Source organism: Glandiceps talaboti, chromosome 13 (genome assembly GCF_964340395.1).
Source record: "Glandiceps talaboti chromosome 13, keGlaTala1.1, whole genome shotgun sequence".
In the NCBI taxonomy this organism is placed as follows: domain Eukaryota; kingdom Metazoa; phylum Hemichordata; class Enteropneusta; family Spengelidae; genus Glandiceps; species Glandiceps talaboti.
The window spans coordinates 24254216-24273565 of record NC_135561.1 but is presented as its reverse complement, the minus strand read 5'-3'; the positions used below and the strand labels follow the sequence as shown (position 1 = coordinate 24273565).

Sequence of the window (19350 nt, the reverse complement as noted above, 5' to 3'; positions counted from 1 at the left end):
GTTGTGGAATCAGTTTCCTGTGATTTTCATGCAATAAAAATAATATTTGTGAAAGTGGAAGTGATTGTGTCTCTTTAGACCCTTTAGAATGAATGACCTAGTTACTTGGTTTAAGGGAGTTGCACAGGCTAGGACGTCAGTTAAAATTCTCAACAAATGTAAATTCAATTCAATATGTATTTATAAACATTTGAATAAGAATTAGCAAGGGGCAAACAGGAAATGTACAGGTAAATGGAGGGTGAGTAAATAAATATAACGTTTAACCTTTGATTTAGATGTGTTTCTAACTTTCCTATGCTATCCATGCGTACATGTGTATCACCGTCATTGACGTCACGTATTGTCGCCAAGTACTAGTACTAGTACCTACGTAGATAGTCGGTGCATTTTTTCACGATAGTGCACTTCACCTATACTGAGTAACTTATTGATTTCATGCATGGACGAGAAAGTGGCTTAAACATTATTATTTTCATTTTTTAACCTCAAGGCCTCGCTCTAACCTAGTCGCCATAACTCTGTCTTGCGACTCCATGTACTCTTCCCTGGCCTTTATACCAGCGTCTAACTAGGCCTTGTAACGAAGCTTGGCCTTTCTTTTTCCTATTTTTGGTTTCGGCATCTTCAAATTAGCCGTATTTCAGGCGATATGTGGCGATGGCTGATCAGCTGAGCAACCGAGGCCCCACACAGAGCATAGCTATGGTTTGTTGTTGTCTCCCTAGCTTTGTAATAATAAGTAAGCTTTACGGTACGACCCGTATTACTTGTATAGAGCGTCTCTACAGTAGTCTAAAGGTGGATATGAACCATATGACGATTACCATACATACTAGAGGGTCCAAAGAAAGTAATTCACAGCTATGCAATCAACTAGCGCTCCTACATACGGCGCGGAGGGTTTGTGAAATGCTGAAAAAACAGCATTTCTTCTGTTTTTCACTGTTTTGAGCTCATTTTCTTAATCATTGTATTTGCTTATTATACAAGCTAGGGAATCCGGGTTTCCATTATCGGATAAATTAGGTCAAGTACAAGAAACGTATGGTAGGAATTTTCCCAACAGTTGAACGGCCAGGGAACACTGCTTCATTGTAAATGGGATACATGTTTACAACAAGCCATTGAGAATGACATAGTCCCCGCTATGATTGGGTTTTAAGGAATTAGCACTACTCTGATCACGCAACAACACTTGTGAACCTAAATCAAACAGACTTAGATATGTTGTGTCTGCTTGTCGGACATGGAACATGCCTACAACAATAAAGGATTGGTCGGGTATGGGGGATCATATCAATATGAAAATGGATATGCACATGTATGTCATAGAACACTGTCCTAATACCAACTTCGAATGAGATCTGTTCAAGCATGTCTGAGTTATGGCTTTGGACATGGAAAATTTGCAAACAAAATGGCTGCCAGGCAGCCATATTGGATCGTATCACAATGAAAATGGATATGCACATGTATGTCATAGAACACTGTCCTAATGCCAACTTTGAATGAGATCTGTTCAAGCATGTCTAAGTTATGGCTTTGGACATGAAAATTCACAAACAAAATGGCTGCCAGGCGGCCATATTGGATCGTATCATGACAACAATGAATATGCACATATATGCCATAGAACACTGTCCTAATACCAACTCTGAATGAGATCTGTGTGAGCATGTCTGAGTTATGGCTTTAGACAGGGAAAATTCGCAAACAAAATGGCTGCTAGGCGGCCATATTGGATCGTATCATAAAACAAATTGACGTGCATATGTATGCCATAGCATGTTGCCCCTGTACCAAGTTTGAAAAAAATCGGTACAGGCATCTCCAAGAAACGGCTGCGGACGCACGGACGGACGGACGCACGGACACACGGACGCACGGACAGACGGAACCCAATCCATAAGTCCATAAGTCCCCGTTCCGGACTTCGTCCGCGGGGACTAACAAGCGACCTATCGGTCAGAATAGCTCCGCTGTTTTTTTTTTAATTTTATTTTTTATTTTGGTGACATGTAGAAGTGGTTCAGTTCTTCAGCTCTTTACTATGCAGTTTTGTTTTAGCGATGCAATAAAGTGGTTAGTGGTTTCATATGATGTCTCACTATAAAACACATTTTACACAGAAGTTGGTAATGTATTGTACTTTTATACCATAGTCACCATATTATAACAAAAATTTACTGTTATGAAAAATTGCACAAAATCTCAGAAAAAAAATGACTGGGAAATGCACACACACAAAAAAAAAAAAATTTCTAACAAATTTACCAAGTCAACAACATTCAACTTGCACTAGTTGTAGTAGATATATATATAGGGAAGAAATGTATTAATCGCCATCTTAGTTTCCGTATGGCGACAATCCCCAAGTACCCGAAAGAGAGTCATTCTCAGCCAACAGGGTTTGACACTGGAGTAAAAAAGTCACTATCCCACAGGACTAGTAAAATTGATAACGTAGTAGTCCTGCAAAAAAATTGGTGGTCCTATCTTTAAGTGCTTTCGCTTGTTCACTTAGGCTCTTCATCTCTCTTAGTTTTTGCTCTACTTCTAATTCACTTTTCCAAACCCCATCATATTTATTTCAAACCGTGTGTTGTAATTGAACTGTCTATTTCTTTGTAGTTGTTTGTGCATCATCAACTCCTTACTGTAATTTTATTCTCTTTTTTATGTTTTGGAACTTCTTCTCTTTTTTTGTTGCTTTCTGTGAGTAGTTTGTCTTAATTGGAGGGGGGGGGGAGTAATAAGATGTTATGTGGTCTTATTTCTAGCTTAAATACTACATAACATTTCTGGTACACATTGATCTAACTATTGCATTTTTAAAAGACAAAAAATTACCTTCCCATGGAGCAAGTCTTTATAGTGTTCTCCTTAGTGCATATTAGAATGTATTTACAACATAAAAATAAATAAATTTGAAGGTTACCAGCAGTTACAGCAAAATTTTGTTACTAATTACATGTACAAGTCACCTCGTCTATTTTCGTGTCTATGTACTTCCGGGTTGACATAAACGTTAAACGTGATACAGTCGGCCCTATAATTACTAAGAAATGACAAAACCGTTCGCAAAATAAAGTTCAGGATTTTAATTTTTCAAACTGAATATCAATATCCACTACACATTCAATAACTGGTTTCGCGTATTTAGAAATGTGCCCCAAAACATGAACACGGAACACGGAATCGTGTCAGTAGCCCCGTCTACACGGCACTAAAAATCCTACCTGAGTATGGGGCTAGTGTTACTAAGTTAGCAGTTTCATTGTAGGCTGTAAGTTGTACCGGTAAAAAAAACAATCATCACATCATGTAGGAAGTACAAAAACATAGAACACGTTGTTTTCTTGCTGAATAAACTCACTGAAATAACAAAACGGTCAAATTGCGTCTTCGATTTTGACAGCCACCATTGTTATGATTGAGCTTCACTTAGTTCCGTTGAACGTGGCCGGGCGAATGCTGACATCCAATTTGTACAGCGTTTTTACAAAGGGAGCTCGTCAATTACCTACCGAATAATTAACTCAGAAACGTAGTTTAAATACTAACTGATCTAAAAATTACTGTTCAGAAAGACTAAAAGTGCCACGTAGTACAGCAATGGCGCGAGATCGCCTGTTGGGCGACTTTCCCACCGGGTGTGCTTTTCGAAAACTACACAACACATGCTTTTATGACATGGAATCATAGAAAATCTACCCCGTTTCCAAACTAATCGTAATTTTATCGTGAATAGACAACCAGAGTTGGTCAAAATAGCAAATTAAAAATCAAATGAATTTTACTATGACCGTGAATTCATCATATAGCCGGTGGTTTGAATTCTGAGCTCCCCAATATACCTATCGAAAAGTCACTATCCCGTCGGACATTTTAGTAACCTTTACTGGTCCTTACAGAAAGTTACTCGACTCGCGGGATAGCGGACCAGCGTGTACGTGTATGTCGAACCCTTGCCATACGTTACAGCATAGACCCTCCTGGTTACAGTGGTAACACTCGTTCATGTTCGATTAAGTGATGAAGTGATCTTTTTTTAAATTTCTTTTCATCACAACAACAAAATCTGCGCGATCAAAAGTGTTGTAAACTAAACCAGAAAGAATTATCGGGCTGGCTAAACTTCCCGATGAACTGGAGTAAGGTCCAAGTTCAAGTAAGCCCCGATAGTACGTGAGAAAATCGTCTCAAACTAGCGATACAACTTTCAAAATATAACTTGACATGTTAGAGTTATACAATTCAAGACGGGTTTTCACTCGAAAACACAATTCTGTGAATAATGACACTGAACGCAGCGATTTCTCGGACGATGTTACCACTGCACTGTAACGTATGGCTGACAACGACTTGCTTCTGGGTTAGTCACTCCTGCATCCGGGTACTTGGGATTGTCGCCGTACGGAACTACCACATCGGTAATTTTGACGCTGTAATTTTGCCACCAATATTGATCGTACAAAAACAAAACTCCATAAATGAACCACAAAGTACCTTTCAAAATGTGGTAATTTTAGAAAGAGTATTATCGTTTTTATTGACGACTGACTCTGTCAAAAATCGTCCCATACACTTCAGTTCAGGCATGGAAGACTTCTCACAATGATAATGAGTGCATATACTGGAATGAACCATTCTGTAGGAGGGGTGGAGAATTGGATTTGAAGTTTACAAACAAACCTTTTTCGAACAAATATTTGTCATTTGGGCGCACAATGCGTAGAATTAAGACTATAGCACATATTACATTGCTTGTTTGACGTCAATAGTGTCTTTTGAAAAGTTGCACTTTACCTAAAGTCTCGCGGACTGATTTCCAATATGGCGTCGGTCATTATGCTCATTAACATATTCATTTTTTTTTTCAAATTTCAAAAAAAAAATCATAAAAAATAGAAGAGAAGACGTGCTGACTTGAAATTAACAAATCTAAGTAAGCTACCCCCTGTGCATCAACACACCAGATATCAAAGCAATCTGACTTTAAGTTTATGAGGAGTTGATGAAAAAGTCATTTTTGGAAAAAAAAATCATAAAAAATTGAAAATGGCACAGATCAACTTGGCATGAATAAATCTGAATAGCCTCCCCCAGGGAACATGCACACCAAATATCGAAGAATTCCGACTGTCACTTTCGGAATAGAAAGTGAAAATATCAAAGTTTGACGGACACCTATGATTCACTCTACTCTCTATACCTCAATACCCACCTATACCTAAAGCTACGCTTTCAGCTTTCCCTGACAGCGGAGCTAAAAATTGCAATTTTGACAGATAATAGCAACCAAATGGAATTAAATTTCAGCAAAGTTGTACCATACGAATTTGACATTTGTATTTATGATGACAGCAATGAAAAAAAACAAAAAAACAACAACAATTGCCTTGTAAAAATTGAAAAATATGAAAAATGTGACATTAATATACACACGTATCAAATTTCATCATAACATAAACAAACAATATTTTAATGTTTTTGCTGATATGTAGAATATATAAAGAACAAATATAAAGAAGAAAATGTTTTAACAAAGTTATGACATTTTTACTAAGTAAAGAATGGGGATGAAAATAGCCTGTGCAACAACCTTAAGGACATGTTTACACTAAGGTATGGGATGCTTAGAAGTCTAATGTGTAATGCTATCATGGTAATGTGATCAATTGTGTCAAGGCTAGAGGACATCAACAAACTCATACTTATTGTACATGCGTAGCTTAAAATTTACCACGGTCGCTCAGTTATTTCTACAGTGTTTAGGCAAGCAGGACTATGACAAATCTTGTGTATTTTATGCATTTTCAAATAAATTTATGTTGAAAAATTAGTGTCTGCGTACAGCCATACACAGTCCATTAGCCCACGAAGACATATCCATTTTGCCAACTGTCTAAGCTCACACATGTGGTACTTTGATAATGATAATGATTGTTACTGAAATTGACTGTTAGTCTGATTGTCCATGACGACTCAAATGCACAATGTGAGCAAAATGTTTCAATATATTCCTCAGTTTAATCCATGTGTGTTACAGATCACTACATTCTCGAGGAAAATCATGATTTCCTTCCACAGTTTGCTATAAATAAACATAATAAACTGAAAATGGCTGTTTTATTCATTTTGGAAAACAACTCTTGAAATCTATCAAAGCCTTTCATAAAATGTTTCAATATATGTTGGCACTATCAGACAATAATCATGACATCATCTAACATCAACATGGTAGACAGACATACTAGGACTATATTTACCCATGTACCACTATAGAGACCAAACTTGGCTCGATCAGTATTCTGTATCAATTCTGTAATCCACGATGAAAAAAGTTCGTCATCCATCAAACAATTTTTTTTCTTCAAATTTGTAATGATTGACAAAGTGTATTCATAACGTTTAGTCAGGCATCTAAAATACTCACTGATCTTTACAGCAGACTCTAATGCCACCATTGCTGTATGTGTGTTATGGAGGAAGTCATCATAGACAGCGCATCAGACTCCCAAACAAAATGTCAATTACCAAGGTTGGTACACTTAAAGCAAAACAAAATTCCAGGACTTCCCAGGGGTTTTAATGTCAGTTCTCCAGGGTGTTGACCACCAAAGTATATTTTTTGAATGACATCTAATTGTCTGATTTGGACAAGAAAAAATTAACAAGGGTTCCCATGCATAACATGTCACAAAACATTTTAAAGAAAATCAACACTATGCAAGACGTTGGTTTCAAAACAACGTTGGCACGCTAAGATTATTGGAGAAACCTCTGTCCTACCCCCTAAGTAGTCATTTCGTCAAGCTGGTGCATTGATCATGTAAGATTTACTTAGAGCCCCAACGGTGTAAGTTACTTTCTATTTATCATATAATCCTCATTACTGATGAATGTGACATTGTACAAGATGAAGATTTATCCAGTATTTATCACCTTTTATGAGATTTTAGTCAAGTTTCTTACACGAAGTCCACCTTCAAGATATTGTATTGACTTTGTGTTTCCTATGTATTTCTTATACAGTTTCACCGCTTTTTAAATTAAACCAGTCCAATCTAACGCACTCAGGGTTGGTTATTTCTTGGAGTGGTTGACACTTAGCGGGTACATACATGTAAAGAAAATTGGACCCCACAACAAACAGGGTTACAATGAACACTTACAAATGTTTGGTACTTAGCTGTTAGAATGAGAGCCGAGTCTTGAGAGGAAACAATTGCAGTACAACAGCTGATGACAGTTTGTAGATGAGACTGATCACAGGATGGCAGTTTTGATGAACAAGTTCCCAGCTCTTCAAGAAGTACCTAAAATAAAAAAAATTATGTACCAGATGTAAAGAGAATTACACTTCATAAGAACAGCTGTTCCTATATCCTTTGATATCATTAACACTTTGTTATGGCCAATGAATATACCAAATTATATGAAATTTAAAGCTTACAACCTTACAAAATTGTCTAGAAAATCAACAATCTCCAATGTTTCAACTTAGTAATTCATATTCTGAATTCTTCATGACAAATATGGCAACCAATTGATCATTATCGCAAAGGATATGGAACAAAGACTACTACTGTATCTGACAATTGTTCCGGGTTTGGTTGAAATCAACCAATGTACATTGTATATTAGTGTTGTGAATGTGCACTATGATTATTTTTGGTTATTGAATATATAGAGGCCAGAGTCAAAGGTCAATGTCTCATTAGAAAGCTCATTAGGAAACCAGATTTACACTGAATGGGAATCACTAATTATGCAAATTACTCATTAAAGGTAAAAGTTGTATCAATAAAGTTCATAGGACAGGTGTGTACTATTATGATTGTAATATGTACCATATTATAATATTATAATTATGAAATTTGTAGCTTGAATTTTAAGAAACAGCATGTCATAGACCACTGTCCTAATACCAACTTTGAATGAGATCTGATCAAGAATGTCTGAGTTATGGCTTTGGACATGGAAAATTCGCAAACAAAATGCCTGCCAGGCAGCCATATTGGATCGTATCATGATGAAAATTGATAAGCACATGTATGTCATAGAACACTGTATTAATACCAACTTTGAATGAGATCTGTTCAAGCATGTCTGAGTTATGGCTTTGGACATAGAAAAATCGCAAACAAAATGGCAGCCTGGCAGCCATATTGGATCGTATCACAACAACAATGAATATGCACATGTATGTCATAGAACACTGTCCTAATACCAACTTTGAATGAGATCTGTTCAAGCGTGGCTGAGTTATGGCTTTGGACATGGAAAATTCACAAACAAAATGGCTGCCTGGCACCATATTGGATCGTATCACAACAACAATGAATATGCACATGTATGTCATAGAACACTTTCCTAATACAGTCGACCGCCGTTTATCCGAAATTCGGTTTATCCGAACAAGAGTTCTTGGTCCCATGAATTAGTAATGAAATTTCAACAATGGAAGTTTTGACCGACACGGACACTTGACAATAACTTGCACTTACGTATTATGTCTTTACAATCGACGTCAAGTGTTTTAAACACCGACAATAACATGAATAAATATTGTTTCAATGTCGACAAATACTTAGTGTGAACGACATACTTTATGAATGACAATGCTCAGTGTACCCCACGCTGTCAATGTCAATGTCGCCTTGGTCGGCAAAAAGTATGTGTGAATGACAGTTTTGTTTTAAACTTCGTCAATTGTCAAAACCGTTAAGAGGCGGTATCAGAACTCGAAGTGTGAAACACACCTTATGAAATAAATTTCTCTTGTCGTTAAGGAAGACTGACGAACCGACCATTTATACTTGCAAATTTTTTCTATGGAGAAAACTAAATAAATTCACGAAGATCAACGACAATGTCATTCCATATCAAAATTTTGAGTAGATAACATCGAAAGAACTAGTAGATAAACAACGAAAATGCCTCCGATGAAGTGAAACGTAATGTCCTTACTATCAAGCAGAAGCAAGATATAATTCGACGTCTAGACAACAGTAAGAAAGCGGCGAAGTTAGCGGTAATTTTCAATGTTGGCAGATCCACTATCACTGATATTAAGAGCAGTCGTGCGTCCATCGAGAACTTTGTGGACCGTTCGGACTCAATAAAAGCCATGCAGCATCGAAAAACTATGAGAACAGCTAAAGATGAGAGACTCGATGAAGCCGTGAATCTATGGTTCATACAACAACGTGGGAAAGGTGCCCCTATTGTTGAATGGAAGACTACACTAGGGTCAAGGGTCATCGACAGACGAGTGGAGGCCATCAATGGGTTGGCTGAAAAGATTCAAGGAACGGCATGGAATACGTCAACTAGCAATCCAGGGGGAGCAGCTGTCCGTCGATGATTCATCAGTGTCGGAATTCGTAACGAAACTTCATCAGATCATCGAAGAAAAACAACTGACTCCTGAGCAAATCTACAATGCTGACGAGACTGGTTTATTTTGGCGATCTTTACCCGATAAAACTTAAGCAAATGACAGTGAGCTAGCTGCGTCTGATTACAAGAAAAAAAAAGACAGCGTCACACTGTTTCCATGTGTCAATGCAACTGGAGAGCATAAGCTGAAATTAGTCGTCATCGGACATTATGCCAGGATATCCAGGATATCCAGGATATCATCAAAGGCCTGAACCTGAAGGACACCATATTTATGGTGACTGATGCGTGGGACAGTATTTCGTCTGAAACAGTGAAGAAGTGTTGGAGAAGATCTCTGAAAATATGCGAAGAACCAAGTGACATTGAAACTCCAGAACAAGATCACATTGACACTAATGGCCAAGAACTTGTACAACAAATAAACGGCGAAGTGACTGATAATGAAGTTGATGCGTGGATAGAGAGCGACAGATATGCAGCCGAGGTAGACTACAATGATGACGAAATTGTCGAGATGGTCATGAACACTGAAGCAGAGAAAACCCCACTCGAAAACAAGGCAGAAGAAGAAACTGAAGATGATCATGTTGAGGTTCCAACAGCATGTGAAGCTATGTCAGCCCTGAACACTTTCATGTTATGGTACGAAAATAGAACGTCCGTCCAGTTACGGCAGTTTATGGCAACAGTGAAACAAGAAAGCATAGCAAGATCGAAGCAAATGAAACTGGACTCTTTTTTTCATTAAAAAGTGTTTTATTTTTGTAACTGTACATGTAGCATTTTATTTCATTTCAGTGTGTAAATAAAACTTCAATTTGTTGTATAATCAATACTGTGTGTTCTTTACAATGCTGTATGTGCGTACGTGTACATTGTAAAGTGTAGTGCGCGTGTGTATGTTTATGTGTGTTGAATATCCATTGTTGAGTTGTGACAATTTCAAGGCCCAATCGTTTATCCGAACAAATTTACGACGGACATATTGGATCGTATCATGAAACAATTTGACATGCATATGTATGCCATTGTATGTTGCCCCTGTACCAAGTTTGAAAAAAAATCAGTCCAGGCATCTCCAAGAAACAGCTGCGGATGGACGGACGGACGGATGGACAGACAGAACCCAATCCATAAGTCCCCGTCCCGGACTTCGTCTGGCGGGGACTAATTAGTCATTAACACTGTAAGGTACAACAACAACTTTATAGGGAGTATGGACTTTGTAATGTTTATTGCAGTCATCGCACTAATTTCCCGGACAGCAACTGAACGATATTGCCAGCTAATAAGTGAGAAATATTGAGAGTTAAATTGACAATTAATTACTGAGACACGTGTATTTTGTAACTGATGTGGCCGCATGCCGACTCAGCAGAAACTCATTTCCATATTTATGTTAGAATGTTTACACAAATTGCGTGACAAATTCAAGTACATATACTTTCTGAAGGAGGTGACTGCTTGCTGTGTCATGGGTACAAGAACAATATAGTGTTTGAGATGTATAGAAATATCCTAGGTGTATCACCATATAAAAATAGATGTATGCATGCGTTTTCTTGAAACACTATTCATAAAGTAACCAGCATAAGAAGTTGTCGGTAATTTTTTACCAACTCATCGGTCACACTTGCAAGTAATTTATATATCGCATTGTAGACTAAATATCCTGATTGGCGTAGTCTGGACTAATGTACTCTGGCTCTGAATGTATCAAAGCATACAGAGAGACAACGTTGTTCACATTAATTTTGATTGACACTTCGATTAGATAGCAATGGACGACCGTTCACATGAGCAGTGTACACAAATTTGATAGGATCATTCTTCTTGTACATGACAGTCGACAAGCCTTTGATTTCAACATAATTTTGCCATTTTATGGTTTTTAAATTTTATTCGCTACTCCCGCGTTTGCCCCCGACATTCAACGTCTCTTCTGAAATCATGATAGTTTGACATGTCGACATAGTACAGCAGATAGCCTACACAGCGGAGAACCACCGCCGGTTTTAGTATGAGTAAACGGCAAATAACTCATTTCTTTCCTCTGGCTAGTAAGCCAGGTACAAGTGATGGAAATAATGAACAACCCGCTAATATTGCAACGAGACAGCAGGCAAATTGTGCCTTCCAAAATACCTCCCGTGCTAGGCCTTTCGTTGTTATTGCGGCAAATTTACACTTCCGTATGTGATCTGTGCACTGTGTGTATGTCTGTTACTGTACATGTAACAATATTAGTATGTGGAAATAACAGCGTTGCGGTTGCTTGCATGAAGTGAGCTTCAAGCAGAGACAATTTAGGTAAAGACAACAAGATAAGTGATACACAACAACAGCCGGTGCCTCTGATGTCGGTTGACGGAACGCTTTATGACTGTGTTTATATCTGGCATGTTCTAAAATAAACTCCCACAGTGTTCTAGGACTGTTCATGCCGACTCATTTACTTGCGTAATGTATAATGACACTACCGTTGTCCTGACCTATAGTGGTCTGACTCATGACGTTGTACAGTCTAGTTCCTTATGACTGTGTTCTGATTACATATCTTCATACTAGAGTATTTTTAGGAGAGAATTTTCCCGAAGCAAAGAAGTTCACTTTCTTCTACAACATACTGAATTTAGTGGCAGGGTAGACTTTCAACGTTTTCAAATTGACTTTCACATAATATAACAATTTACTATGTAAACAACAGGCCATGTTAACTAACGAAAATAGAACATTGTTTCCTTGAATGAAGTAAGCTTCAAGCAGAGACAGTTTGGGTAATGCAAAAGATAAATGATACGAAAGAACAGCAGATGCCACACATGTAGGTTGATGCGACGTTCCAATAACTTTGTTTATATAAGTGTAAGTCTTGTCATACTTTCAGAGTGTGGACTATTCCAATATTATGGAGGACAATGTTGACCCATGTACTTGTATATAACGTATTATGATACTCCCATTGCCCTCGCGTTATATTTTATCTGTAACTGTACATTGCATGCTATATATATTATATATATATATATATATCAAGTGGATATAAAAATGAAAGTAATAATCGTTTAGCGTAATTTTTTTAATTGTTCAAAACCAACGCTGCGTGCATGTTATTCCCCACCCTACAATAGTATTACCTACATTTTGCGGGAAATTTAGATCCAAGAAGCATGGCGTATCAAGTACAAGTGTCCTATCGAGGAAGAAAACGTCAATTCTATCTCTCACAACAAGTTGGTTATGATGAATTTCGTGAACAAATCAAGACGAACATACAGTCACTGCATCATTGTGACTTTCAGATTGCTTACGAGAATGACGAGGGGTCTAGCATTACTCTATCCGATAACCAGTATGACGTGTGTGACTTGTACCGATGTGCCAGTGTTGTACACAATGCTGATTATAAACGTATAAAGATTATGATTCTCGAAGAATGCTCCCCAGCTGCTCCCGCCAAAAGTTTGCGTCGAAATATGAGTGATTTGCGAGATGATTTGTTACCTACACCAAAACGCCTCCAGTACACCACACAACCCATTGAACATGAATCAGACTGTAACATTGACCAAACTAGAACCGACATTTGTGAGTATTCATCACCACAAGATCTCGACCTAAAGCAAGTCCGCCAAGAAATCCAAGACCTTGACATTGAACTGAAAAGTGTTGAACGTGAACTCTCATCGATTCGTGACAATTACAGTGCTGTTCCCCGTGATCCTACGAAGAAGCGGTGTGGATTATGTCACATCCAATGTACTCACAAGCGAAATAACTGTCCCAACAGCCGCTGTGTTTCCGCCAAAGTCTGTGGTGACATTAATCACACCGATCACTCTGATGAGAAAGCCGAACTCAACAAAATCGGTAAACAGCGAGATGACCTACAAAAATAGCTCTTGAAAAAAGAAGCTGAACTACAGTCCAAAGAGAAGTTGTACGAGACGGTCAACTCTACATTTGAACGGAAAATGGAGACTGCACTTATAAACTCTGACAAAGAGCGATATTTAGTTTTGACGTCTGCTGGTTATCAACCTAAACGCTATAATTAGGTTTTAAGGAATTATGACTACTCTGATCATGCAACAACATTTGTGAACCTAAAACAAACAGACTTAGATATGTTGTGTCTGCTTGTTGGACATGGAATATGCCTCCAACAATAAAGGATTGGTTGGGTATGGGGGATCATATCACGATGAAAATGGAGTCTGAGTTTTGGCTTTGGACATGGAAAATTCACAAACAAAATGGCTGCCAGGCAGCCATATTGGATCGTATCACGACGAAAATGGATATGCACATGTATGTCATAGAACACTGTCCTAATACCAACTTTGAATGAGATCTGTTCAAGCATGTCTGAGTTATGGCTTTGGACATGAAAATTCGCAAACAAAATGGCTACCAGGCAGCCATATTGGATCGTATCACAATGAAAATGGATATGCACATGTGTGTTATAGAACACTGTCCTAATACCAACTTTGAATGAGATCTGTTCAAGCATGTCTGAGTTATGGCTTTGGACATGAAAATTCGCAAACAAAATGGCTACCAGGCAGCCATATTGGATCGTATCACAATGAAAATGGATATGCACATGTGTGTTATAGAACACTGTCCTAATACCAACTTTGAATGAGATCTGTTCAAGCATGTCTGAGTTATGGCTTTGGACATGAAAATTCACAAACAAAATGGCTGCTTGGCGGCCATATTGGATCGTATCATGACAACAATGAATATGCACATGTATGTCATAGAACACTGTCCTAATACCAACTTTGAATGAGATCTGTTAAAGCATGTCTGAGTTATGGCTTTAGACAGGGAAAATTCGCAAACAAAATGGTTGCTAGGCGGCCATATTGGATCGTATCATAAAACAAATTGATGTGCATATGTATGCCATAGCATGTTGCCCCTGTACCAAGTTTGAAAAAAATCGGTCCAGGCATCTCCAAGAAATGGCTGCGGACGCACGCACGGACGGACGAACGGACGCACGGACACACGGACAGACGGAACCCAATCCTTAAGTCCCCGTTCCGTACTTCGTCCGCGGGGACTAATAAACCAAGATATGTCGGTATTGAAGGCTCACTACAATGGCAAAGCGCCTACAAATCTAAAGGCAGCACAGTCTAGTTTTCCTAGTATCATCACACGTAGTCGTCAAGGATTTCCGAAATCCAAACCCAAAGATAGCGTTAGAGATTTACTTGAAACAAATCCTAAATATCAAGTACGTAACGCCAACTGCACCGCCAAGTTTGCCACCAACACCTTACTACCCTACAGACATTTCCAACGTTGCTTCGCCCATGGCTTCGCCATACTTCTCACCATATTACACAACTCCTCCACCACATGCCAGTTTCTATTATCCATCCACCTATGGATATTTTCCCGTCCCGTTCAACTACACTTCAGATAATAATAGCGGACTCCAAAACAATAATAATCCAGTCACAACACCATTATCATCTGAATTACCAGTACCGTCAGTGCAAATGGCAGGGACCACACCTTTAGAACCAGTATTACAGCAGAATAAACCTTCAGATGATTGATAACGTCTTCGACAAAAATGACAGAACAATGAGATTATACTTTGATTTTATAATCGTGTTTAGTTTCGTTTATTGTTCGTTTTTACTCGTAGTTTTAGAAACAAGTTTACCCCAACTGCTATCGTACAGGCTGTGTTTACAGTCAGAACATGCCATTGAATATAACAAAACGCTAAAAGTGTGCATTTTCAGAGACATTTTTTCTATCGCGTTATTGGTTTAGTTTGCTTGCATGGTATAAATTAAGTAGTACAACCAGTGTCTTGCCGCCATAAAGTTGTTTCTATGTTGATATCATTGTGCCCACGGTAAAGACAGGTAACTAAAGTGCCTAGTTACCTTAAATGTTTTATATATTTCTTTTTTGTATTGTTACTAAAGAGAGAAGTTCATGCTCAGAGTTTTAATGTTGTGTTTATTTTGACAAATAAAACTTATTTTGATCTCAATGTAATGGCTGAAATGTGTATTTGATTACAAGGATTTAGATTTGGTTCCTGCTTACTTGGACTGCATGTCAATGATCACTGTTGAACATGTGTGAAATATTACAAACATGGATTAAGAAATTTAACAAAACCACTGCGACTGTGTACACTACATAATTCTATCATGAAATTACTACCACTTTTCAATGCAAAATTTTACTAATATCTCTTACATTCTAATATATATGTGTGTGTGCATCTAAATATAATATTTCAAAATTGGTACAAGATTTACTTAATGAATGATATCTATAAAATAATTTTCAACTTTCTCCAGACCTGTTAAGAATTGGTTGTTATTTATAATTCGAGTTAAAGAAAAGCCCAACTAGTTGACTATAGTGATACTGGTACATAACGTGGTCAATGCTACAGCTTACTGCAAAAATAATCTTGGTTCAGAGACCACTAAAAGATCAGTGTCATGTTGACGATGATTGCAAAATGATGATAACATGCATACCAGTAAAATAACTAATTTGTACTACTCATAAATACAATGTTTGTATGTGTACGACATCCCTTTGGAAATTGTGTTCACTAATCAGACAAATAGATATCCCGTTGCATTGTAAAATCCAATGGTATCAGCAGCTGTTATTCCATCCACGGCAGAGTAAATTGCGAGGTCAAAATTTCGGTAAATCAGTGTTGAAAGTGGTGGGCGCTCCAGTCGTCTTTTGAGGGCATTAAAACAGAACTCTGCCGGATTAAATTCGGGCGAGTATTTCGGTGTAAATATTACTTCTATTCCCTGCATATTTAACCAAGTGTTGAGGAGCTGTGCAGCTTCACTGTGATGAATCGGGGCATTATCAATCACGAGATAGTCACCAGGTTGTAGTGCTGATTCTCCAAAGTCATTGACAGTATCTACGCATTCACGGATGAACTCGGTGAATGTGACTGAATTAGAAGCTCCATTGATGACTTGTGCATGGCCGACACCGGTGGGTCCAACAAGTAGATTTAACGTCTTGTTGGGACTTGGGCAATAGCGAACGACCTCGATACAATGGCTACCTATTACAGAATGTCCATAATTAGGGTTTGCACACTCATGGATTATGTATTTAAGTTAATGTAAACTGTGTGGATATGTAGTTTCTCTATTTTCTGTCAATGCAACGAAAATTTCAGTTATAAAAATATTAGTAAATTCTCTTGGTAGATAGAATGGTCTTACTGACACTGAAAGTATTTCAATATCTGCTGTACACTCACTGTTCTTTACACATATATTATTACACCAACGTTCATTAACATATAGGGCGACTCCACCTCCTTTGCTTTTTCCTGATTGAACTGTTCTGTCACCCCTTACCAGATGAAAACCAGTGACATCCATAGCACTGTTCGATATTGAACTTTCAAGCCAGCTTTCTGTAATACCCAGTATGCATGCCTCGCGATATTCATAGAGGTATTTACAGTTAGCACTTAGTTCGTCCATTTTATTGACAAGCGACCTTTCTCATAAATTTAAATGGAAGATCTACAGGGCTCGAAATTAACGGTAGCCCCGTGTCATTTGGCTACCAAATGTTGACACGGGGCTACTACTTTTCGTATTTGGTAGCCCACTTGGGCTACCAACGTAAACAGTAAGCTGACATGTCAGGCCTTCGTCGTGTCGCTAATATAACCAACACAATACGTTCCCGCTGAACATCGAACGTCAACGCGTCTTACCAATGTGTACGTACGTGGTCTTAAAAATTATATGAAATGTAACAAAATTGTCAACAATACAACCATGGCAACACAGTCCATGACCTACCACACGCATGCACGGCCGCGTGTGTGTTGTACGGACGAACATACCAGCTGATTATTAGCACGCGTTCACTGTGACAACGTAACTTGCATGAAATGTAACAATACATTTTTAATAAAAGTTGCTACATTCAGTGTTCATGTTTGATAAAATTGCGCCTATTTATCACAGCCGTACAGGCCCGCCGCTAATATCAAAACTGACGTTTCGTCTGGCACAATGAGTCTCTTAAATTACTTTCGAAAAAAATCAACAACAACCTCATCACCGGATGAGCAGTCGAGTCACCCGAAAAGACTGCTGATGGGCTACCAAACGAAAGTCCACAGTTGAAGTTTTAGTGAGAATGAAATGGTGACGTGATGGTTTGAATTTATCTGAGTGAAGTTTTCAGCATGGACCGTCTGCCGATGTGGTCTTAGACTCTGTTTGATTATCTCTTCGCCCGTGAATGGAAGCTGGGCCTTTGCCGTAATGGCCGTCATGTATTGATACAAAACCTGTCTAACCCGTCTGTTGATAAGTAACCAATCACGTGGATAGATAATGATAACAGCACATAGTTTCTAAACTACCCAAGACGTAGTCTCCACATCAGGAAATGGCCATGGGGCTTATGAAACTGTTTATACGTTTTCCATACGTTGAATCATATTCAAATTTTACAGGTCTCACTGCACCAAGAGATTTAGCTAATAGTTACTAGTAAGAACTGGGACTAGATGTCTTATTCTTCATTGCAATAATAACCGTACGTTGTTTGCTAACAGTAAGCCTCACATGTCCCCTCTTTATGACACGTCCCCAGACACATACATGCAAAAAAATTGCTTATGGCACACATGACGCGTTAACGTGACTCAATCAATCATCGAATTCAATACATAGTTATACAAACACCGTTAATTTAGGAATGCATGCATATGGGCTACCAGTCACTGCTCTCGGGCTACCAAATTTAAATGATGGTAGCCCACCTGGGCTACCAAGAAAAAAAACGAATTTCGAGCCCTGATCTAGTACAGGTGGTTCCTGCAGGGACATAGATGTCCCAATATTGATCAGCTCGTCACGTCCATACCTGTAGTGGTGGGGGCCACCATCTTGGTTCTGCGTGTTATGCTGCCAATCCACAGCACCAATCCTCCGAACTGTCGATGTTAGACACAAACACAACACAAATAGCCATAACCAGGAGTTTCCACACATGTTTATATACACAGTGTATCAGAAATTAACCGAACACGACTACATGTATACTTAGATACAGACAAATACGGGAGACACACTTGCAGTCAATGCAGGCAGCTACGGTGCAGCACCAGTATCGCTACGGTGCAGCGCCACTTGTACTAGTTGTAGTAGACATAACATCGTCTGATATTTTAATTTATGGAGTTTCTTGTGACCGGCGCCTGTCATTAGAATCGGCCAATTTTTTTTCATCATTCCATTGTATTTAAACCTTGTACTTGACATTTTGCAATATTTATAATTCTCAACAAATTACCTCAACATGCCTCACCTCGCTCGTACTCAAAGCAGTTCCGGTATGATCACTGACTAGTCGTGCTTGCATACGGAGTAATCTGGGACTCGATTCTGACAATTGTCCCTACTATTTGTTTAGAGTCAAGTCACCGCCTGTCGTATGTAAGCAGGACTAACCACTGGCATGACCAGAGAGAACCTTTTCGGATTTACATGTAAAATGGGGAAAGATACGAAAAAAATAATGCAAAGTCTGAAGCCAAATTAAAGTTGTAATTATTTTAATTGTTTTTACCTGCCAAATATTTGCATTTTGGAAATGGCAAGACACGTTCATGTCGTTTAACTTTACATGTAAACTGTCGGCCAATAAACAAAGTTTGGTCGATTCACAGTCGGCAGTGAGACTGCTCTTGCATAACTTCAACCGCATGCCAAGGCATGCCTTCCTTACGGGAGTTGTCTTCATTCTGGTTCACTGTCACTCCAAATTGCACGACAATATAGAATCAATCACAAGATACAGTTTATCTGAAAACATCAAACTTTTATAGTGGGTCTGAAGTGTGTGGAAAATCGCCCGGACGTCAAACGAGGT

At 38.4% G+C, this 19350-nt stretch overlaps 1 protein-coding gene across 1 annotated transcript in view; it reads right to left on the bottom strand.

Annotated features, from left to right (window-relative positions):
- LOC144444421 (unhealthy ribosome biogenesis protein 2 homolog) overlaps positions 1-19350 on the bottom strand; it is a 257137-nt gene that overhangs the window by 210196 nt on the left and 27591 nt on the right. The window contains exon 5 of the mRNA XM_078133832.1: positions 7182-7325. Within this exon, the coding sequence (XP_077989958.1) occupies positions 7182-7325 (144 nt within the window). The remainder of the gene's footprint in view (positions 1-7181; positions 7326-19350) is intronic.